Genomic DNA, 24,098 nt, shown 5'->3' with positions numbered 1-24,098 from the left:
GCTCACCATTACAATGTGTTCTGATGCATTTGTAAATATCAATCCTCTAGTACTTACATTTATAAACATTTGATGTTCTCTTTATTAAAACGATAGTGTCTTTAAATGGTTAATTAATGGGTTTGATAAAACCCAGATTTTCTTTTTTACAATTACTGTCTTTTTTACAATTAAAAACCTGTCTCAAAACAAAAATCCCAAACCAAATTTAAACTGCAAATTAAACAATCATTTTTGTAGAAAGTGCAAACATTCCTGTAAAATTGTAACAATTAATTTTTCCACCTTAGAGTAGCGTATTAATCCTTATTTTATCAGCTATGTTGGCAGAATATCACCTGCAGAGAGACGAGAACATGCATAGTTGAAAGCAAAAATGTAATACAAAAATAGTAGTTTGCAACATTGTTATTTTAAATTACCTTTGATGCCTAAAAAGGTTTTAGCCTCTTGATTTTCAATGTCTTTAAACATCTTAAAATGATGTCTGAAGAACTTTCTGTTAATCGTGTCGTCCTGAAGTGTATTGTATTTCTGAAAGGAGTAGTACACATATTAAAGGAACGCCAGAGTAGAAAACCTATAGTGGAGACCATCCTAGTCTTGTACTCTTTAAACATGTTTTTCAGTGCAATTAAAGGAACACATTAACACATACAGTTACTGTAGAAGAAGGGGTTGGGCCCTTATCAACGTTCTCACCCCAGAGCGCTCCGGAGGTCGTCTTGCCAAGTGAGCGGCTGTAACGGTCCACATGGAAGATGGGATGTTCACTCTGCCCTTCAGTGTTTCCTCTGGGTTCTCACCGGTTCTCACCGGTTCTCACCGGGCCCCGCTCCAGTCACCACAAAGGCCTTTATTCTGCCGTTATTACCCACACATTGATCCAAAATACCTTTGACTTTTCCTCCAAACCACTCCAACTGCCACTATTGAAGGTCTCTGCCTGGGGTACGATGTTGGTCAGGGTGAAGGTGGGCTTCCTGTATCCGGAGCATGGCAACATGGGAACAGGTGACCTCTATTCATTTGGTGATGTTGGTCCTATATAATCTAGTTTCCCAGCCTGATGATCATGTTGGTCTTCTTTACTTCTCTCCTCCATCAACTCACTATTTACCTGGTGACAATCAAGAAAGCCTGGCCGAGAGTCCAGCCTGAGCCATTTCACAGTTATATGAATTGTCTGGACTTTCAGAAACTGTGCTCACCACCTTCTTTTCTCTACACTGAATCTGTATGCGTTAACGCACGCAGGACAGTAGATGAAAACGTGTCGGGCCAAAGCCCCAGGGAGAACCACCAGGCCCAGGGCAGCCCAGTTGATCTCCTGGAACACAGCCCAGGTGATCTCCTGGAACACAGCCCAGGTGATCTCCTGGAACACAGCCCAGGTGATCTCCTGGAACACAGCCCAGGTGATCTCCTGGAACACAGCCCAGGTGATCTCCTGGAACACAGCCCAGGTGATCTCCTGGAACACAGCCCAGGTGATCTCCTGGAACACAGCCCAGGTGATCTCCTGGAACACAGCCCAGGTGATCTCCTGGAACACAGCCCAGGTGATCTCCTGGAACACAGCCCAGGTGATCTCCTGGAACACAGCCCAGGTGATCTCCTGGAACACAGCCCAGGTGATCTCCTGGAACACAGCCCAGCTGATCTCCTGGAACACAGCCCAGCTGATCTCCTGGAACACAGCCCAGCTGATCTCCTGGAACACAGTCCAGCTGATCTCCTGGAACACAGCCCAGTTGATCTCCTTGAACACAGCCCAGTTGATCTCCTTGAACACAGCCCAGTTGATCTTGCTGCCTCCCCTTGACAAGACACACCTGCTACCCAAAAATATGTATCAAGTTTTATTGTTTCTTCCACTTTTTGTGAATGAATCCCCTCCAGGACCGAGAACACTGGCCCTGTGGCCATTCCCTGTGTCTCTCATCGTTACTACATATTAGGGATGGCATAACCAAGCATTGACCCAGGCATGTTTCTCAGAGGCTCATTCACACGGTGTACACTGATGCCACCTGCTGGTTGAAATGATTCATTGCAGCCAAATGAACTTCCCTCCAGATGACAGATCATCTGCTCAAACTGAAGCTTCACAATCATCCACCTCTAGAATGTTCTCAGGTCAGTTGCATCACTGTCTATGGCCTAACGTTATAATAATAACTATGGCCTATATTGGTTATCTTAGATGTAATGTTTTACACAAGGCCTGTTCACAATATTGGTTTATAATTTTTTCACTAAATTCATATTTTTCTAAATGCATTATAATGGACAGAGATTAAAAAAAAAAAAATACAATGTTTGACGCTTATTGACTGAATGAGTACAGAGATAAAGGCATGTTGGACAACATTTGTAGTAAACAATGAATGTTCTTCGAACTGGCAATAGGCTTTTGTAACTTCTCAGGGCATGAAAGGGCAGTGCCTAAACTTAACCCAGCCCAAACTCAGCATAAGCTGGTACGAGCCCCAATTCTAACACTAACCCCAGGTTTTACCGTAAACCTAAACCCTATGCTGGAAACGGCCATGGCTCCCCTCACTTATAGACAACAACAACATTGTTATGATCAGTGGGCCCCCAGCCCCAGCCCTATCCACCTTTCCTCGTGTCAGCTACAGCCCTGGCTGGAACTAATCGTGGATGATTCAGTTGTTACGTTTTACCATTTTGGTGAAGAAATCTGGTCCACAGATGTTGAGTACAACCAGGATCACACACACACACACACACACACACACACACACACACACACACACACACACACACACACACACACACACACACACACACACACACACACACACACACGTGATTTCTTTTACATCCAACATTGTAGAAATACGCAACAAGATTAGGGTTGCTAACATCTGCTAACTTTCCCAATATTTTCTGGGTAACCAGCAAACCCAGTTAGGATGATTCACATTAATAAGTGGGGAATAACCAGCAAACCCAGTTAGGATGATTCACATTAATAAGTGGGGAAAAACCAGGAAATCCAGAATCCTCTAACGTATGGATTTTGTGGAAAACCACAGGATTCTGGGAAATTTACAAAATTTACAATATTTTTAAATCCCAAATGGATTTAAAGAAGCAAATAAAGTTGGTAAGACTTTACATAAAAAGAGTAGGAGTCTTATCAGTAGCACATGAGCTGGTCGTTGACTGTTCTTTAAGATGTACTACAATGCCTGCTAAAAGAAGTTATAATGTGTATATTTGTGATTTACACTCATATTACAGCATATTACACTCACATTTATCCATAATACTCAATATGTCTACTGTACTGTTCATAGTCCCCCTCCTACTCTTTCCAAATTGATGCTCGTTTACGTTTTATATATAATACCTTCATACTTACCATATCAATAATATACAATACTACTACCAATACTGCTGCAATTTTAAAGTACACTTTTTTAATTGCTGCTATGTACAGTGGTATGTATATTATTGCTTTATCCTCTTGCTATATTTTGCTGTGTGTACATTTTGCCACCATTTATAGGCTTATATATATACTCATATGCATCTATAATATTCATTAACTCTACCAATTGCTGCTAGTTCACAATGTTATGTATATTACTGCCATACTTACCATATCTAAATGTTCAGTAATACTACCCAGATTGCTGCTATATCAAATACCACCCAGATTGCTGCTATATCAAATACTACCCAGATTGCTGCTGTATCAAATACTACCCAGATTGCTGCTGTATCAAATACTACCCAGATTGCTGCTATATCAAATACTACCCAGATTGCTGCTACATCAAATACTACCCAGATTGCTGCTAGTTTACAGTACTCTTTTTTTAACGGCTGCTAGTGTAATGTATAAAGTTGCTTTATTTTATTATTTTCCATCAAATTAATTTTTTTGCTTATATACTCTTCCAACTCACTACTTAGTTGTTGGGTGCCATGTCACAAGAATGTCATTGTGTGGGATGAAGCTGTGTTTTGCAGTGCATTTGACAAATAAACTTGGAAACTTGAGACATAAAGTGAAGCACCCCTTTAACCCACACTATCCCAACCTTAATTTTCATCAACTCAGTTTAACCCCAACCACAACCCAAACAAATGGTTATGAAATGGTTTATTTCAGCTGACCATAAACACATTAAATTTCACGGTTTGTTTATACGGATTAGGTACATCATCTATAGGGGACTCTCCGCAACTATTTCCTAAATTGCGTCTCTGGGATTTTGCACCATTTCTAACTGAGGCAAAATATAATTCAGAGACAGTGGCTGGTACAGTCGGAAACACCTGGACATCACCCTTGTAGTAATTTTTGCTAGAGACACTCCAATTTATTTATTTTTTACATTTTGCTTGAGAAGTACAGATCTTGATTCATCAATATATATAGCCACCCCTGCTATATACTGTATCTAGTAAACTCTAGCCACCCCTGCTATATACTGTATCTAGTAAACTCTAGCCACCCCTGCTATATACTGTATCTAGTAAACTCTAGCCACCCCTGCTATATACTGTATCTAGTAAACTCTAGCCACCCCAGTTATTTACTGTATCTAGTAAACTCTAGCCACCCCTGCTATATACTGTATCTAGTAAACTCTAGCCACCCCTGCTATATACTGTATCTAGTAAACTCTAGCCACCCCTGCTATATACTGTATCTAGTAAACTCTAGCCACCCCTGTTATATACTGTATCTAGTAAACTCTAGCCACCCCTTTTATATACTGTATCTAGTAAACTCTAGCCACCCCTGTTATATACTGGTATAGTGTTAGTTAAGTAAATACATTGTTTGTTAGTTATTTTACATAATGTGTTCGCATTAGTCAATCAGATGTGGGGATTAGTTTTTGGCTTGTTTACTTTAGCGTCAGATGCTTGCAGGCTCCAGTGCAGAAGGTAGTATGCAAACCCATCGGCGCTGGGCAAGAGCATAAAATCCCTGTTGTTGTAAAAGTGTGTTTTAAGAAGCCAAGTAAAGTTCCTGAAACGGATGTTCTTTGTTGTGTGCTTCTCCTCACGCCTCCACGAACACTGATCGTCCAAACACGAGAAAGCACAACAACTCTAGCCACCCCTGCTGTATACTTTACTAGATTCAGTTTCCAAGGTGTTACGCTGCTATATTATTGTGCTGGGGGACATGAGGGATGTACTACTAACTTTTCTCAGTTTCCTCCAATTTGAAATTTTAGAAGGAGATGAGGTCCTGGTCCACACCTGCGGATTACCTGGTTTGGGGGGACCGTTGCTGTTCCTGTCCTTGTCCACCTGGTCATACTTCTGACCTAGTCTAAAATCAAATATACTCTGGATTTAGCCCAGAGAAATTTATTTATTATTCCAATTGGACTCTTAATATCTCACCCGGCACAGCCAGAAGAGGACTGGTCACCCCTCTGAGCCTGGGTCCTCTCTAGGTTTCTTCATAAATTCGACCTTCTTAGGGAGTTTTTCCTAGCCACTGAAATTCAACACTACTGTTGTTTGCTCCTTGGGGTTTAAGGCCGGGTGTCTCTGTAAAGCACTTTGTGACAACTGCTGTTGTAAAAAGCGCTTTATAAATACATTTTGATTGATTGATTGATTGATACTGTATGTAGTAAACTCTAGCCACCCCTGTTATATACTGTATCTAGTAAACTCTACCCACCCCTGTTAAATACTGTATCTAGTAAACTCTACCCACCCCTGTTATATACTGTATCTAGTATTACAAAAAAATATACTTTTTACATGGTGTACGTTCAGAAACATTAGAGAACCTTAGAGACATATACAAATGCTATATCTTCATTTAACTGAGTTTGTTGAGCACATTAAGTCTGAATTTTACCAGCGTTTAATTCTCAAAAAGCACCAAGTAGTGGACAAACTCAAATGGAATTTTAAAATAATGTTTACATTACCTGAGGCTCAATCATCCATGTTAGTGGTCTTCCCTCACTTCCTCCAACACCAGTGAAGGTGTAGGCTGAGAACACAGGGATCTTGTTCTTTGTGTCAGAGAGTTGCAAAGGTGTACTTCTGAACACCTCAAAGCTAAAGAAGAAGTAACAGACCAGTTGGTAGACTGGAGACTGAACACCTCAGAGACAAAGATGAAGTAAAAGAGACCAGTTGGTAGACTGAAGACCTCAGATTAACTGATTTACTGCCAGTTTGCCTTCTACAAAACCAATATGGGCCCTTTCTTCTAGAGGCTCCCACTCAATCTGGAAATGTGGCAGACTAGCCTAACGACCAGCTTTCCTCCACCAGTAGTCCACGGAATAGATCAAATGTAAGCATATTTTCTTTGTAACAGCTGTTCTGATAATCACACAGATGTAAATATAACATCATTATACAGAGAAGATGCAATTGTAACACAGAGATTTAAGTATAACCATCAGAATATACATATTTCTTTCAAGATTATCTGAGGCATTGCGACATCTTAAGTGGGCATCAAATATTTCACTGGGGTATTAATATGAGGTGACATTTCATTGTGGAATATCAGTATACGTAAAACTGGGCAATCCATATATTATTATATCTTGCGTTATGATAGGTTTCATTACATAAGAATTTCCATAATGTATATGTTAAAAAAAAAAAATAATAATAGAGGATAGTTGCACATAGGGTAACATAGAGCAAGACAAACCCCCAACATGTCTATTTCCAGAAACAAAAAAGAAAAGTTGAGTGATTTTTTTTTGTATGTTGAAGATGGCTACGCTAAAGTAAAATAAATAGCTACAGTTAACCAATTAATTTGCATTTAATAAAAAGGGGCATTTTTTCCAGCAACTGGGGTAAGATACCCCCCATGGGGTTAGTTACAGGAACAAGCACCAACAGTTACAAATGTTCGACAGGCAATTTTGGGTGTATCTCATTATTCTAGCTTTGTACACTCTGTGAATTCAAGTCCTCATTTTCTATTCTTGTTGTGTTTTTTTCTTGTTTGAATTTTTTGTGGAGATTTTTCACATGAGTCAGGAGATCAGTCTTCTTACTGAATTTGTCACCACAGATTGGGCAGCCATGTTTGTTTTTTGTGTGAGTCTGTATATGAGTGGTCAGATTCCCCTTCTGATTAAAACTTTTGCCACAATGACCACAGACAAATGGTTTCTCTCCTGTGTGTGTCCTTAGGTGCCTATTCAAGTCTCCCTTTTCATGGAAGCTTTTTCCACAGTCACCGCAGACAAATGGTTTCTCTCCTGTGTGAGTCAGTATGTGCAATTTCAGGTGCCCCTTCTGACTGAAGCTTTTTCCACAGTCACCGCAGACAAATGGTTTCTCTCCTGTGTGAGTCAGTATGTGCAAGTTAAGGTGCCATTTTGAATTGAAGCTTTTTCCACAGTCACCACAGGTAAATGGTTTCTCACCTGTGTGAGTCAGTTTATGTCTGTTCAGGGTCCCCTTCTGACTGAAGCTTTTCCCACAGTCGCCGCAGCAAAATGATTTCTCTCCCGTGTGAGTCGGTAAGTGCATGGTTAGGTCCTGCTTCTGGCTGAAACTTTTCCCACATCTTCCACAACTAAACTGCTTGTCTCCCATGTGAGTCAGTGTGTGTTTGGTTAAGTTTCCCTTCTGACTGAAGCTTTTCCCACAGACACCACAGCTAAAGGGTTTCTCCCCAGTGTGGATCATTGTGTGTTTTGTCAGGTTCCCCCTCTGACTAAAGCTTTTCCCACAGTCATTACAGTTATAGGATTTCTTTCTTGTGTGAGTCAGTTGATGGTGTGTTCTGTCTCCCTTCTGTCTGAACCAGTCACGACAGTGGTGAGGTTTTCTAGACATGGTAGGTTTGGATCCACGTTTCTTCAGTGGTGGGTTGGAATTCATTGATGAGCTGCTGTCTCGTTGTTCTGGGTCACTGGGAGTGTTGGGACTCTTTAGGTTGGTCACCGTGCCAGGAGGTCTCTGAGGTAAATCAGCCTCTCTGTTCTCCACAGTCTGGGTTGAGGGAGGAGTCAGGGACCACAGTGGGTCTTCCTGATCACATTCACTTTTCACACCGGAGGGAGTGAATTTAAACTTCAAAATATCAAGCGCCACCCCTTGATCTTGTTCTTCCTCCTGACTGGTTCGGAGTTCCTCCTGTTCCTCTTTAATCTGTGTGGGCTCTGGGTCCTCCTCCCCCAGACTGGGACTCCACTCCTGCTCACAGAGCTGCTGCTCAGGGGGAAGCTCCTCTTCAGAAACAAAGACCTCCAGGGAGTCTGGAGGGAAGGAGAGAAAGAGTATTTCTTAAAACTGACCTGTTGGAGATAGATAATATAGAAAATAGATAATGTCTATGTAGGTTTCTAAGGAGCACTTAAGAATTAACCAAATTATATTCCTCAGCTAATCATAAGATATGTTGAAAGACAATTAATTCAGAATGGCAACATTCATTAACTGTCCAGAAGATTGTCAGATGGGTTTTTCAACACTTGCCACTGGACATATTAGTGACAGCTGTGAAATTAAGAAACAGATTTGCCATATCGCTGCTGTTTTAATCCATTTGCTGAGGAGGAATGTCTGATAAACCTAAACTGAAAGCATAAACAGTTGTTTATTCAAGTGGAGCTTGCTAGATATCAGTAGATATACAGTGAGGGAAAACATTTTTTAGGTTTATTTGAACAGTGAGAGACAGAATAACAACAAAATTATCCAGAAAAATGCATGTCAAAAACATTATAAATTGACTTGCATTTTAATGTGTGAAATAAGTATTTGACGCCTCTGCAAAACATGACTTAGTACTTGGTGGCAAAACCCTTGTTGGCAATCACAGAGGTCAGACGTTTCTTGTAGTTGGCCACCAGGTTTGCACACATCTCAGGAGGGATTTTGTCCCTCTTTGCAGATCTTCTCCAAGTCATTAAAGTTTTGAGACTGACGTTTGGCAACTCAAACCTTCAGCTCCCTCCACAGATTTTCTATTGGTTTAAGGTCTGGAGACTGGCTAGGCCACTCCAGGACCTTAATGTGCTTCTTCTTGAGCCACTCCTTTGTTGCCTTGGCCGTGTGTTTTGGGTCATTGTCATGCTGGAATACCCATCCACGACCCATTTTCAATGCCCTGGCTGAGGGAGGGAGATTCTCACCCACGATTTGAAGGTACATGGCCCTGTCCATCGTCCCTTTGATGCAGTGAAGATGTCCTTTCCCCTTAGCAGAAAAATACCCCCAAAGCATAATGTTTCCACCTCCTCTGGCGAGTTGAGTTGATGACAAAGAGCTCGATTTCGGTCTCATCTGACTACAACACTTTCACCCAGTTCTCCTCTGAATCATTCAGATGTTCATTGGCAAACTTCAGACAGGCTTGTACATGTGCTTTCTTGAGCAGGGGGACCTTGCCGGCGCTGCAGGATTTCAGTCCTTCAAGGCGTAGTGTGTTACCAATTGTTTTCTTGGTGACTATGATCCCAGCTGCCTTGAGATCATTGCACTGTTCTCATGATCATTGCAACTCCACAAGGTGAGATCTTGCATGGAGCCCCAGACCGAGGAAGACTGACAGTTCTTTTGTGTTTCTTCCATTTGCGAATAATTGCACCAACTGTTGTCACCTTGTCACCAAACTGCTTGGCGATGGTCATGTAGCCCATTCCAGCCTTGTGTAGGTCTACAATCTTGTCCCTGACATCCTTGGATAGGCTCATTTGTCTTGGCCATGGTGGAGAGTTTGGAATCTGGTTGATTGATTGCTTCTATGGACAGGTGTCTTTTATACAGGAAACAAACTGAGATTAGGAGCACTCTCTTTAACAGTGTGCTCCTAATCTCAGCTCGTTACCTGTATAAAAGACACCTGAGAGACAGAAATCTTTCTGATTGAGAGGGGATCAAATACTTGTTTCACTCATCAAAATGCAAATCAATTTATATTTGGACATGCATTTTTCTGGATCTTTTGTTGTTATTCTGTCTCTCACTGTTCAAATAACCATTAAAATTATAGACTGATCATTTCTTTGTCAGTGGGCAAACATACAAAATCAGCAGGGGATTATATATGGATTTTTTCCTCACTGTAAATACAAACCGATTCTAGATAATGGCATCTCCTGGGTGTTTTTCAACAGTCTCCGGAGATGATCATTCTCTTCCTGGTATTCTGACACAGTTTTCTCAACTGCCCTGAAAATCTCCACAGCTGCCGACACCATCAAACGCTCATTGAGAAACACATGAAACAACTGGAGTTTAGACATTTTCAGTCCACTGACAGATGGATATTCAGCTGGTGTTTCTCTGGAAGGTGGGTCCTCCTGTTCACATTCATGTTTCACACAGAGAGGAGTCAATATGGAGTCTTTGGTATCAAAGAGCCCTTGATCCAGTTCTTCCTCCGGACTGGTTCTGAGTTCCTCCTGTTCTTCTTTAATCTGTCTGGCCTCAGGGTCCTCCTCCCCCAGACTGGGGCTCCACTCCTGCTCACAGTGTTTCTGCTGAGGGGGAACCTCCTCTTCAGAGACAGAGACCTGCAGGGAGCCTGGAGGGAAGATGAGGAACAGAGGTTATCTACTGTATAATACATTTTAAACATATTGTGGACAGTAACATGATGTTTTGCAGGCAAGAATATGTTCTTATCCTAATGTGACTCTATAGTTGCACTATTTATAAATTAAATATAATTCATAAAATGAAATAAACATTTCAGGGCAATAATGGCTGAATTATTATCATTACGCTTTAGAAAACACTAGTCGAATAAGAAATGGGAGATATGACAACGATTTGTTTATAGTAATACACTTAAAACAAATAGCCAACCGAGAACTGCAAACAGTGCCTTAATTCCCACGCGATCAACCTGCCTTAAAGATCCAATGAAACGCACCCTAACGTGTCCTTCGATTGCTGTCTTGATGTAAACAATTAAATTAAAGCTTTTTGCTACGAATGTCAGTGAAATATGTAGGCTGAACTGTCCTCTCAACAAGGAAACAAGTCGCAGCAATTAGAATCGGGTGGGACGGCAGGGTGGATGCTTCGGCACAACACCGGATCCCCCGGCCAGTCTGCTTAAATACAACGAAAATGATTTTTAAAAATGTATTATTCGATATAGATTTCTGGCTAACAAGTGAATTGATTTAGTTGGACTGTAGCTGCCGATCAGCGCATCTATATACGAACCGATTCTACCAGGCGTGATTTGCAGCTGTCTCCGTAGCCGATCATTCTCCTCTTGGTGCTCAGCTACCGTTTTCTCAACTGCCCCGAAAATGTCCACAGCGGCCACAACCAGGCGCTCATTCAAAAATACACGAAACGACTGCAGTCCGGCCATTTTAAGATGACAAGTTGGGGTTTCGGCTAGTACGGCTACATCCGGGCCAACATAACAACACTTGGATCTTGTCAAAAACACTAACAAAGTACTTCTGGGTTACATCAGTTAGGAATTTTTTTCCTTAATAAAAGTCCAACATCTAATGCAGGATGACGTTTAAACGCTGTACTTATGGTTTAATTTATTTTCCTCCGTCAAACCTTTAAACCTGCCTCCCGCAGTTACAACGACAGCTGTTTGTAGTGGGCGCGTACAGTTGACTAACGTATCATGTACAGAACAGACATCCGAATGACGTTGGATATTTGTAAGCTAGTGATATAGTAAAGCAGATGTCATACAGCCGTTTGAGGTGGCATGAATACGATTTAACCCCCGAAATATATAAGTTGCTGTTAAAAGACACGGTTCTGTCCAAGGCAGATTGCTTCCAGGTCAGCACTGAAGAAAAAGTGTTATTGGTACTAACCTGGTAAAATAATAGAAAGGCTTTTGTCCCACCTCCTGCAACCGAACTAAATTACCAAAATGAAGCCTAATAAAAACGTAGAGGCGCTACATACCTTACTGACTACTGGCAAACAAACATCGGCACAAAAACTGTTTTGTTCACTGTAAGGTATAATACATTTCACATGGAGTGTATGGCATTGAGACCATTATAATGCTTGAAATTAAAAGCCACAATAGTTTAAATGACCCTATCTCCACATAACATGTAGATAAGAACATAAGGTAGTCATTTGATAGCTGCGTAATTACATTAATTATATACAGCTAATTGACGCTTAGATGAGGGACCTTTATTCTGACATTCCTGACCCGGAAGTATTCGTTCATTGTTTCTAAGATGACATGGCAGGTGCTATTCTTGCTTGAAGTCATTAATGTATACATAGCCGTTTAATGCCCTGCTCTTATAACACGGAAAATGACTAATCTGCAGTTGTTTCGTGGGTTTGTAAATGAGCGCTTAACCGCGAGTGCTGTTATGATTTTTAGGGCGGTTGATAAATTGGTAGGAGACTACCAGGAGGAGAATGATCGGCTAAGAAGAAGTCTGCTGATAATGCGGCAGATAAAACTTTGTGACATAGGTTCGTACACAGTAAATCTACTGGTTTCTAGCTATAGTTTTGATTCGTTGGCACCCACGGAATTGTCATTGGATATTATTTCTACACGAGATCCGTGGTTACGCATGCTGGAGACGAAACATAAACGTCTCAAAGGTGTCTGGACCAGTTTCCTTGAAACAAAAGGCATAATGCAGAAGGACTCGACTTCGCTTCTGTGGAACTTAAATGTGTCACTCGCTACCAACAAACATGTTGGAAACCCCCCCCCCCCCACCCCCATCGCATGAAACTTGAAAGTGCATACACCACCACCTACTGAACGAATGGGAAACTGTAAAAACAAATAAAGTGCTTACTGTTTTCAAGATTGATGAACCCTCTCCTTTGGCACTTTAACATTATAGTCATTGTTTCACAATCCAATCCAAAGTGCTTGAGTACAAAGCCGCAGTGAAATAAATACTGTCTAATTACTTTCACACCTCTGTTCCTCCTCGCCTTACCTCCAGACTCCCCACAGGTCTCTGTCTCTGAAGAGGAGGTTCCCCCTGAGCAGAAATGCTGTGAGCAGGAGTGGAGCCCCAGTCTGGAGGAGGAGGACTCAGAGCCCACACAGATTAAAGAGGAAGAGGAGGAACTCAGAACCAGCCAGGAGTTGTTTCAGTCCTTGATACTTCCCCAATCCCAGACTGGGGAGAATAGAGGGAGTCACTATAAACCAGTGGATCTTAAACCTGTTGACACTGTGATCCAGTCAAATGGTCCCAACTCTGCATGTCCCCCCCCAGATAATCAAACCCACGCCTCCAGCCACAGCTCAGTTGTAAGCAGAGATCCGGTGATACCGGACAGCAGCCCACCATTAAATCCCTGAGAACCATTTGAGAAATACTGTTCCACTTCCACAGGAAGGGATGCAGCTACAACTCCACCTGTAATCCGAAGGCCAACATCCGACTGGGTCACAGTGGGAAACCCTTCACCTGCCCTGTTTGTGGTAAGATGTTCAAATTCAGAGGAGATCTGTCCCAGCACATGAGGATTCACACAGGAGAGAAATCTTTTTGCTGTGATGATTGTGGGAAAAGATTAATTTCGGAAGGGGCACTTAGCTACACATACACATATTTACACTGGAGAGAAACCATATAGCTGTGATGACTTTGGGAAAAGATTTAGTCGGAAGGGGCACCTAACTACACACATACAGATTCACACAGGAGAGAAACCATTTAGCTGTGACAACTGTGGGAAAAGCTTCAATCAGAAGGGGAGTCTAACCATACACAAAATGACTCACACAGAAGAGAAACCTTTTAGCTGTGGTGACTGTGGGAAAAGCTTCCGTCTCAACCAGCATTTAACCATGCACAAACTAACTCGCACAGGGGAGAAATCGTTTATTTGTGCTGACTGTGGAAAAGGTTTTAATCAGAAAGGGAGTCTAACCAGGCATAAACTGATTCACACCGATGAAAAACTGTTTAGTTATAATGACTGTGGGAAAAGCTTTGTGGAAAAAGAGGATAAAAGAAGACAATCTAATTCACACAGAAGAGAAAATCGTAGCTGTGGTGTTGGTGGAAAAAGCTTCAGCCACAAGTAGTCCCTGTCTCAACTTATACTGACTGAAAGAGAGACACTGTTTAGCTGTTGTGACTGTGGAAAGCTTCAATCTGAAGACAGACTAATCATGAACTGATACAAATCGGGGTATGTAAAAATAAAAGCATCCACAAAGAAAAGAAAATGGCTATAGAAAATTGAAACCCTCTTTAACATATTTTGTAATATGTTTGCCTTAGATTTTTATGAATTAAAAAAAATCCTGTAATTTACACCTCCTCACATTAAAGGAGTATGTGAGTCAAGTCTCAATGTGTCCCCCCTGCTTAAATAAAATAAAGGGAATATGTTTATTGTGAAGTGAAATAATAAATAGAAAATTCTAAATGAAAATATCATAATTTGATACGTCTCCCCACCCCTAAGTTAATTGGTGGAAGAACCTTTGACAGTTACTACAACTCTGTCTGGGCCACTCAAAAATATTTCCCTTTTTTTTTTTTTTACATTGCCACTCCACATCTTTGGCTGTCTGCTTCAGTTTGACTGTAAGGTGAACACTTCTGGACAATGACAAGAATCCCCACAACATGATGCTGCCACCACCATGATCCATATTAAGGATGGTGATCTATGGGTGGTGTGTTGGGTTTCCTTGGGGTTTAAACTTTCTTTTGTCAAAGGACATGTTTGTAGTACAGAACAGAACATTTTAGGTCTAGTTGGATTTAAGTAGTGATATAGATCACAAGTACTATTATCCTACCGGTTGAGATAGCATGAATATGAAATAAACCATAAGCATGTTTGTTTTACACAAAACACATCTACATTTATGGACTTTTCCAGAGTTCTGAAGCTCTCTGGACGCTTTGTTGGTGTAGCTATATACAATGTTAATAATGTCAGGCACTTTTTTGGACACAAACCTTCTTCCTTCATAGTTAAAAATAAAGGGTGTTTCTGTGCTCTCACACATGCCCTCATAAGGACACTCAGGCTGTCATTTACAGAAAAAACAGACCAGGTGGTTTGAAGAGCTTTACTAGCCACATTAATCTTTTTTTTACACTGAAGAACGGCACAACAACAAGGACAATTAAATGGGTGTGTTCTGGTTAGATGAGACAACACAGACACGTTTTCTGTGCTCATCAGCAATGCTCCAATTGAACATGTCTTCTCTCAGATGATGAGATGAGATCCATAGAAACAGAATTAATAGAACTGGAGGCACCAGTCCTATTCCTTACACAGTGCATTCACCAATCTTCTAGTTATTCCTTTTCATACTTACCAGTCTGTACCTTTTAGTTAAAGTCCACCTGGGGGCACTGCGATGTGTTTGTGTTCAATACCTGCTGGTAAGAACAAACGAAGACAATGTGGACGTGAAACTCCCATGTTTTACATTGTGTCATGCTGTCCAGGCATAATTAGAGATTAGGGGAGCAGCCATTAGACTTGTGGTCTTTCAGAATAAGAATCAGCGGTAAAACGCTACATGTATGGTATGTAATCAAAATGAGTTATGAGGCAATATGTATTCCAAATGAACTGGCTGAATCTTGACAGTGGAACCAACAGGATTTTAATGCCCTACTCTTGTTTGATGGAAAATGTATTATTTTCAGTCTGTTGGTGCCTTTGTAAATGAGCGCTTAACCGCGACTGCTTTTCTGGCTTTAAGGGCAGTTGAAAAAAATGGTACAGGACTACCAGTAGGAGAACGATTGGCAGATTGACTTGATTGATGATACAACTGATGATGACTCTAGCAGAATGTATTCTGAAGTGTAAAAAACTTTGAATCTGCTCAGATGAAACCAAACTCTTTGGACGACGCTTCATCATAACGCAGGACAATGACCCAAAACACATTGCCATAGCAACCAAGAGATTTTAAGTGGAAAGTTCTTCACTGTCCAAGTCAAAGGCCAGATCTGATTCCAATTGAACATGTCTTTCACATGCTCCAGACAAGACCAACATTTGAAAAAAGCCACGAACGGAGCAGGACCTGAAGATGGCTGCACTACAGGCCTGGCAGAGCATCACCAGGGAAGATACCCCGTACAGACCTGGCAGAGCATCACCAGGGAAGATACCCAGTACAGACCTGGCAGAACATCACCAGGTAATATACCCAGTACAGGCCTGGCAGAGCATCACCAGGGAAGATACCCAGCACAGGCCTGGCAGAGCATCACCAGGGAAGATGTGGAGCATTTTTGGTTTTCAGAAAAGCTAGACAGTGCATGCTAGGAATATTAATCAACACATTTGACTACTTTAATAAACACACTTTATACGAATGTGTAACAGTTTTTTTTTACAATTGCTAATATCCTTTTGTCCTATCTCTAGACACCTTTTCTAAACTAAACACAATTAGCACCAACTCTGTGTGTTGTGGACCATACAATTTACCCAGTTCAAGTGTTTTTGCAGAATATGCAGTGAATTAACACATTTCTAAAATGCTTAGATTTTCTTTTCATACAAACCAATGCCAAAATTATGGATATTTCTTGCGTTATTTACAAATGCTTGTACACAGCATGCCAGAAATGAAGACCTAATCTTCAAAACCTTAAATATAGTATAAAGCGTCTACTTCTGCAACAACAGCAGGTCAAAAGTTGTATTGGAACAGCTGTTAAGAATTTCTGAGAAATAGCTGATTTACCAAAAATGCACACATTCAACACTCAGCCAAAAAATGTAGAGCCGTTTACAGTAAAAAGAAAATGAAATATATAACCTAATGGATTCATAGCTTCATCTCTTCCTGGTAAGAAAAGTGTAACAGTGGTTCTCAAATGGTGCATTTCATATTGTCTGTTGTATACAGGCAGAACCGAAACATTCAAAGTAATGCTGTTTTTGTATTTGCCATCAACTATTAGTATTTTGAAAGTCGTTGTGCTATGATTGACTATATGTTCCTCTTCGATGGAAAACGTGTGCTAGTGCTTTGACAGAATTATTAGATATTGAGTCAGGTTTGCCCTGTGTTTTGATAGAGTTGGTGTATGTAGAGAACATTTGTTTGCATTTTGAAATGTAGAGTAGGTATTTAATGAGCAAGATGTGGTTTTGAGCAGAACTGTTTGGGTAATCTTGTGGTGTAGGTGTGTTGCTGTGTTAAGATTTTAGAGAAAGTATCTTAAGTATAGGTAAACTCTAGCTAGCATATTGAAAAAAACTGTAATACTTCAGGTTCCGCAAAATTAGGTGGACTATATAGAATACGTACTGTAGTTTCTAAGCATTTAGATACCAGTTCCCAAAATGTATATACTGCAGGTGAAGTTAATGTTTGGCACTTTAGTCATTGTTTCATTGTCGAATCAAAATTGCTTGAGTACAAAGCCAAAATAAAATTATGCTCATGTCCAAATACTTTTGAACGTCATTGTAGAAAACCTCTTCTGTGTTGGACAGGATCTACAAATAACCTTCTTCATAACTTTTTAATATATGTTGTGTATATTTGTTAATATCAGTCAGTCACAATTCACCAATGTTACACTGTGGTTGTGATTCTAAGGCCACTAGGGTATGAATGGAGTTGTGTGAGTGTCAAAATACCATATTACATTACTGTCCCAACTCCACATAACACCTGGTCAATTCATCATAGATCAATTTCCTTTTCTGAACCCACAGTATCAATAATCCAAAGTTGGTTTACTTTCTTTACACAAATTCTGTTTCCTTGTATGTCTTTTTCATTTTGTTTTCCTTCCTTGTGGATGTTTTTCTGATTACTTAGTAGAGTTTTGTCCCACTGGCTGAACAGGTATGTTGTTTGACTCCATCGTCAGTCAGTATGTGGGCGATTAGATATTAGTTGTGATTTCTTCACTACTTAATGATTTCTCTCCTGTGTGAGCCAGCTCATGCCTGTTCAGGTTCTTCTTGAGACTGAACCTTTTCCCACATTTACAGCTAAAAGGCTTCCCTCCTGTGTGTGTTTGCATATGCCTTTTTAGGTCCCCTTTATGGCTGAAGTTTTTCCCACAGACACCACAACTCAAAGATTTCTCTCTCTTGTGAATCAGCTGATGTCTAGATAAGATCTTCTTCGTACTGTAGCTTTTTCCACAGTCACCACATATTAATGATTTACCTTCTGTGTGAGTCAGTTTATGCCCTTTTAGGTCTTCCTTATGAACAAAGCTTAAGCCACAGTCAGTACAGGTAAATAGTTTCTCTCTGTGAGTCAGTTTGTGCCTAGTTAAGTTTTCCTTTAAACTGAAGCTTTTCCCACATTCACCACAGCTAAAGGGTTTCTCTCCTGTGTGAATCAATTTATGTCTCCTTAAAGAAACTTCAAAACTAAATTTCTTCCCACAGTCAACACAGTTAAACGGTTTCTCCCCAGTGTGTGTCTGTATATGCCTATTTAAGTCCCCTTTCTGACTGAAGCTTTTATCACAGTCAACACAGCTGAATGGTTTCTCTCCTGTGTGTGTACGTGTATGCACAGTTAAGATTGCCTTGCAACTGAAGCTTTTCCCACATTCACCACAGATAAATGGTTTCTCTCCAGTGTGAGTCCGTTTATGCCTTTCCAGTACTATTTTCCATTTAAAACTTTTTCCACAGTCATCACAGGTAAATTGTTTCTCCCCTGTGTGTGTCTGCATATGCCTATTAAGGTAAGCCTCTGAACTGACACTTTTCCCACATTCACCACAGCTAAATGTTTTCTCCCCTGTATGAATCCTCATGTGCTTGGACAGATTCCCTTTTAATTTGAACACCTTGTCACAAAAAGGGCAGGATAGTGCTGAGGATGACGGTGGAAAGTCAGTCTCTCTGTTCTCCACAAGCGGGTTCTCCTGTTCACATTCACTCTTCACACAGAGAGGAGTCAATATGGAGTCTTTGGTATCAAAGAGCCCTTGATCCAGTTCTTCCTCCTGACTGGTTCTGAGTTCCTCCTGTTCTTCTTTAATCTGTGTGGGCTGTGGGTCCTTCTGCCCCAGACTGGGGCTCCACTCCTGCTCAGAGTGTTTCTGCTCAGGTGAAAACTCTTCAGAGACAGAGACCTTCAGGGTGCCTGGAGGGATAGAGAGATTATCTATACCAGAGAATGAAACAGAACAACTTGAATCATACACGGAAATTATGCAAGTGTGACTTACACTCTCTGGGCTGGTTTCACAGACAGATCAAGACCCGTCTTGGACTTCAAATCAGGCTCAATGGAGATCATTTTATTATTCCTGGACTAGGCTTATGATGTCCATACACAGTTAACTTCAGAATTGTTTGGACTGTTATTTGTTTGGCACTTTTAATGATATGACTAGTGTTAATTTGTGGGTTTCAGATCCTGGAGGCTGAGCAGCACACTAAACCATGTCGTATTGGCCGTTGCAGACACATAAACCATGTCGTATTGGCCGTTGCAGATGCACCAAACCATGTCGTATTGGCCGTTGCAGACGCACCAAACCATGTCGTATTGGCCGTTGCAGACACACTAAACCATGTCGTATTGGCCGTTGCAGACACACCAAACCATGTCGTATTGGCCGTTGCAGACACACCAAACCATGTCGTATTGGCCGTTGCAGACACACCAAACCATGTCGTATTGGCCGTTGCAGACACACCAAACCATGTCGTATTGGCCGTTGCAGACACACCAAACCATGTCGTATTGGCCGTTGCAGACGCACCAAACCATGTCGTATTGGCCGTTGCAGACGCACTAAACCATGTCGTATTGGCCGTTGCAGACGCACTAAACCATGTCGTATTGGCCGTTGCAGACACACTAAACCATGTCGTATTGGCCGTTGCAGACACACTAAACCATGTCGTATTGGCCGTTGCAGACGCACTAAACCATGTCGTATGTCTGCAACGGCCAATATGTGTCTACTAACAGTTCTACCTGGAAATGACCAATGAGCATCCATTAGAATTTAGTCACAGCGCTGCAGAATCCACTCTTGGCTCTTTTAAAGCTGATAGTCACTGTTTCATTTCAAATCTAAAGTGCTGGAGGACAGAGGCCAAAAGTAAACATTCTCTCGGTCAAAATACTTCACTGTACTGTAAATGTACACAACCAGTTATAGTAAAGGTACAAACCTATTGTACATGACTGTATCTCTGGGGTGAGTTGTATCAGTCTCCGGAGATGATCATTCTCTTCCTGGTATTCTGACACAGTTTTCTCAACTGCCCTGAAAATCTCCACAGCTGCCGACACCATCAAACGCTCATTGAGAAACACATGAAACGACTGGAGTTTAGACATTTTCAGTCCACTGACAGATGGATATTCAGCTGGTGTTTCTCTGGAAGGTGGGTCTTCCTGATCACATTCACTTTTCACACAGAGAGGAGTCAATATGGAGTCTTTGGAATCAAAGAGACCTTGATCCTGTTCTTCCTCATGACTGGTTCTGAGTTCCTCCTCTTCCTCTTTAATCTGTCTGGGCTCTGGGTCCTCCTGCTGTAGACTGGGTCTCCACTCCTGCTTACAGTGTTTTTGCTCAGGGGGAACCTCCTCTTCAGAGACAGAGACCTGCAGGGAGTCTGGAAGGTAGAAGAGGAGCAACAGAGGTTTCCTATAATAACAAAAGTATTTGGACAGTAATGTGCTGTTTTGACTTTGTACTCCAGCTCTTTGGATACCTATGCCTCACTCATCATTATTCAGGATTCCTTCAGGATTACCTGTATATCTACAAGTAAATGGTTGCTTATGTTTGAGCTTATACATAGATTGACCCACATGTGAAATGTAGTCTTTGGACTGACAAGAATGTCACCTTCTTAGTAATTTACTTGAGGACTGGTGAGCATCTGAAATGAGGATCTAAAATATAGAACTAATTCAGCGATTGACTGGGTCGCATCTATAGCAATTACAACATGAAAATAATAATTTACTAATAAAACATGTAGATATAAACAAAACAAAATGTCTAGAATGTTTGCTTAATGGAATATCTACATAGGCATACAGAGGCCAATTATCAGCAACCATCAGTCCAAATGGCACGTTGTCTTTGCTAATCCAAGTTAATCATTTTAAAAGGCTAATTCATCATTACAAAACCCTTTTGCAATTGTGTCAGCACAGCGGAAAGCTGTTGTGCTGATTAAAGAAGCAATAAAACTATCCTTCATTAGACTAGTTCACCAGGGGCATCAGCAATTGTGGGATCGCTTAACGGCTCTAAATGATCAGAAGAAATATACATTCTTCTGAAACTCAGTCTATTCTTGTTCGGAGAAGGCTATTCCATGAAAGAAGCTGCCAAGAAACTGAAGATCTCGTACAAAGTTGTGTACTACTCCCTTCACAGAGGAGCGCAAACTGGCTCTAACCAGAAAAGAAAGAGGAGTGGGAGACACAAATATATTAAATCTCTTCAAATTATGGCAACAAACTAGCAACTAGAATGCCAGAGATCTGCAAGGCTGTAATTGCTGCTAATGGAGGATACTTTTAACATAAGCAAAGTTTGAAGGACACAGTGATTATTAACCTTATTTAACCCTTCAATAACTATTCATGTATTATTTAAATAGAAATTCTTAAGTTTTTTGGGGGTTTTATGCCCATTTAAATGTTGCTGAACTGAAAATATTGATGTCACAGCAGACATATTAGGCGTTACCACTGACTTTTATTTTGAACGGAAAATACGAAAACCGAAAGTTGCTGTCGAAAACGTTTCCTGTATAACGGTAATTGGATACAGCTCTGGTATTGATTGATCGATTAGGCCATATATACTACAAATCTCAAGAGGTGCCTTAATGCGGTTAGTTATCAACGCAATTGTACCAGCAAATGTTTTATCATACCATGAAAGTACGTTGATTCAAATATTCTGGATTATTAATGTTTTTTGTCAGTCTGGACAAAAACATTTTTTGAAAGGAAAACCCCCTGGAAGCCGTTTTGCATAACCAGTGGTGTACTCGTTCAAGAGGTAAAACGTATAGACGCGTTCCGTCCAATATATTTCCTGGCGTTGACATTTGTTGTTTTCAAAATCAGATTCATACGAACCTATTTGACATTGTTCAATCTCCGGCTTGATCTGCAGCATTCTTCGTAACCGACCATTCTCAAGCTGGTATTCCTCTATTGTTCTCTCAAATGCCCCCAAAATCTCCGCAGCAGCCTCAATTAAGCGCCTATTTAAGAACACGCGAAACGACTGCAGCTCAGACATTTTCAATGGAAGGACAACTTATTATCAAGGCAGGGCAGCGTACGATCAGCGTTTTATGAGCAACATTACAGAAGCACTTCCGGGTCACGAACATTTCAAAATAATAGAGGCCAAAGTATTAGTTGCGAACTTACATAACTTACATTTGGGTATTAGCCTATTATTGATTATATATATGGCAATGAAGGCAGTAATATACATAATGTAAACTAGCAGCAATTTGGTAGAATTATTGAATATTATTGATACATATGAGTGTGATAAGCTAATAAATGATGACGTAGCACACTACAACTACATAGTGAGAATTACGACATTGTACATCTAGTGGTCCGTGATGACAGTAAAGCTCTGTGCAGATACTGCAAAGCAGAATTATTACAGTTTATAACAAAAAAAAAAGCATAACATAGCCTACTAGTGTATATACACTCACCTAAAGGATTATTAGGAACACCTGTTCAATTTCTCATTAATGCAATTATCTAATCAACCAATCACATGGCAGTTGCTTTAATGCATTTAGGGGTGTGGTCCTGGTCAAGACAATCTCCTGAACTCCAAACTGAATGTCAGAATAGGAAAGAAAGGTGATTTAAGCAATTTTGAGCGTGGCATGATTGTTGGTGCCAGACGGGTCGGTCTGAGTATTTCATAATCTGCTCAGTTCCTGGGATTTTTACGCACAACCATTTCTAGGGTTTACAAAGAATGGTGTGAAAAGGGAAAAACATCCAGTATGCGGCAGTCCTGTGGGCGAAAATGCCTTGTTGATGCTAGAGGTCAGAGGAGAATGGGCCGACTGATTCAAGCTGATAGAAGAGCAACTTTGACTGAAATAACCACTCGTTACAACCAAGGTATGCAGCAAAGCATTTGTGAAGCCACAACACGCACAACCTTGAGGCGGATGGGCTACAACAGCAGAAGACCCCACCGGGTACCACTCATCTCCACTACAAATAGGAAAAGAGGCTACAATTTGCACAAGCTCACCAAAATTGGACAGTTGAAGACCGGAAAAATGTTGCCTGGTCTGATGAGTCTCGATTTCTGTTGAGACATTCAGATGGTAGAGTCAGAATTTGGCGTAAACAGAATGAGAACATGGATCCATCATGCCTTGTTACCAATGTGCAGGTTGCTGGTGGTGGTGTAATGGTGTGGGGGATGTTTTCTTGGCACACTTTAGGCCCCTTAGTGCCAATTGGGCATGGTTTAAATGCCACGGCCTACCTGAGCATTGTTTCTGACCATGTCCATCCCTTTATGACCACCATGTACCTATCCTCTGATGGCTACTTCCAGCAGGATAATGCATCATGTCACAAAGCTCAAATCATTTCAAATTGGTTTCTTGAACATGACAATGAGTTCACTGTACTGAAATGGCCCCCACAGTCACCAGATCTCAACCCAATAGAGCATCTTTGGGATGTGGTGGAACGGGAGCTTCGTGCCCTGGATGTGCATCCCACATATCTCCATCAACTGCAAGATGCTATCCTATCAATATGGGCCAACATTTCTAAAGAATGCTTTCAGCACCTTGTTGAATCAATGCCACATAGAATTAAGGCAGTTCTGAAGGTGAAAGGGGGTCAAACACAGTATTAGTATGGTGTTCCTAATTATCCTTTAGGTGAGTGTATATATAGCCTACTAATACTAGATACATGTGGTACTAATGTATTTTATGCTCCCCCTTAGTGCTCCTGTCTCCTCGTTTTCCATCTCTCCTCTCATATTCTGCACGCAGGTGATCAGAGATGAGTGGATGGTGCCTGCCCTCCATATAGGCGTTTGATAAATTTTTTTGTACAAAATGATTTGCTTGTTGATGTTAAAATACGTGTTTTGCGTTTCAAACTGTTGCAGGCTCACTCGTTGACCATTACA

At 41.0% G+C, this 24,098-nt stretch overlaps 2 protein-coding genes across 4 annotated transcripts; both read right to left on the bottom strand.

Annotated features, from left to right (window-relative positions):
• Positions 1 to 6,789: 6,789 nt before the first annotated feature.
• LOC105007459 (zinc finger protein OZF-like) lies at positions 6,790 to 11,557 on the bottom strand. Of its 3 annotated transcripts, none has more exons than XM_034290504.1 (3): positions 11,536 to 11,557; positions 10,079 to 10,528; positions 6,790 to 8,255 (listed from the first exon to the last, which is right to left on the bottom strand). In XM_034290504.1, the coding sequence occupies exons 2-3, from the start codon at positions 10,245 to 10,247 to the stop codon at positions 6,928 to 6,930; spliced, it is 1,497 nt and encodes a 498-aa protein (XP_034146395.1). In that variant the 5' UTR covers positions 10,248 to 10,528; positions 11,536 to 11,557; the 3' UTR covers positions 6,790 to 6,927. The 3 variants fall into 3 exon arrangements, with proteins under 3 accessions (XP_034146395.1, XP_010864702.2, XP_010864703.2); XM_010866400.5 differs by lacking the exon at positions 11,536 to 11,557 and adding an exon at positions 11,179 to 11,523; XM_010866401.3 differs by lacking the exon at positions 11,536 to 11,557 and adding an exon at positions 11,179 to 11,529 and having other exon boundaries at positions 8,174 to 8,255; positions 10,066 to 10,528.
• A 5,885-nt stretch (positions 11,558 to 17,442) lies between these two features.
• LOC105007460 (gastrula zinc finger protein XlCGF57.1-like) lies at positions 17,443 to 22,247 on the bottom strand. The gene is made up of 3 exons (XM_029117582.2): positions 22,034 to 22,247; positions 20,095 to 20,544; positions 17,443 to 19,051 (listed from the first exon to the last, which is right to left on the bottom strand). Exons 1-3 carry the CDS (start codon positions 22,197 to 22,199, stop codon positions 17,826 to 17,828), a joined length of 1,842 nt encoding a protein of 613 aa, XP_028973415.1. The 5' UTR covers positions 22,200 to 22,247; the 3' UTR covers positions 17,443 to 17,825.
• Positions 22,248 to 24,098: the final 1,851 nt, after the last annotated feature.

This window comes from Esox lucius, chromosome 24 (genome assembly GCF_011004845.1).
Source record: "Esox lucius isolate fEsoLuc1 chromosome 24, fEsoLuc1.pri, whole genome shotgun sequence".
In the NCBI taxonomy this organism is placed as follows: Eukaryota; Metazoa; Chordata; class Actinopteri; order Esociformes; family Esocidae; genus Esox; species Esox lucius.
This window is presented reverse-complemented; position numbering and strand designations above follow the sequence as displayed.

What these genes read in the sequence shown, in the direction of transcription:
- LOC105007459 (XM_010866400.5), bottom strand. Translation starts at nt 11,332, where the DNA reads ATGGCCGGACTGCAGTCGTTTCGTGTATTTTTGAATGAGCGCCTGGTT. An exon ending in AATCACGCCTGGTAGAATCG is followed by an intron (nt 10,529 to 11,178) that starts GTTCGTATATAG and finishes TCTTCCCTCCAG; the next exon opens with GCTCCCTGCAGGTCTCTGTC. An exon ending in GATGCCATTATCTAGAATCG is followed by an intron (nt 8,256 to 10,078) that starts GTTTGTATTTAC and finishes CCTTCCCTCCAG; the next exon opens with ACTCCCTGGAGGTCTTTGTT.
- LOC105007460 (XM_029117582.2), bottom strand. Translation starts at nt 22,199, where the DNA reads ATGTCTGAGCTGCAGTCGTTTCGCGTGTTCTTAAATAGGCGCTTAATT. An exon ending in GATTGAACAATGTCAAATAG is followed by an intron (nt 20,545 to 22,033) that starts GTTCGTATGAAT and finishes TCTACCTTCCAG; the next exon opens with ACTCCCTGCAGGTCTCTGTC. An exon ending in GATACAGTCATGTACAATAG is followed by an intron (nt 19,052 to 20,094) that starts GTTTGTACCTTT and finishes CTATCCCTCCAG; the next exon opens with GCACCCTGAAGGTCTCTGTC.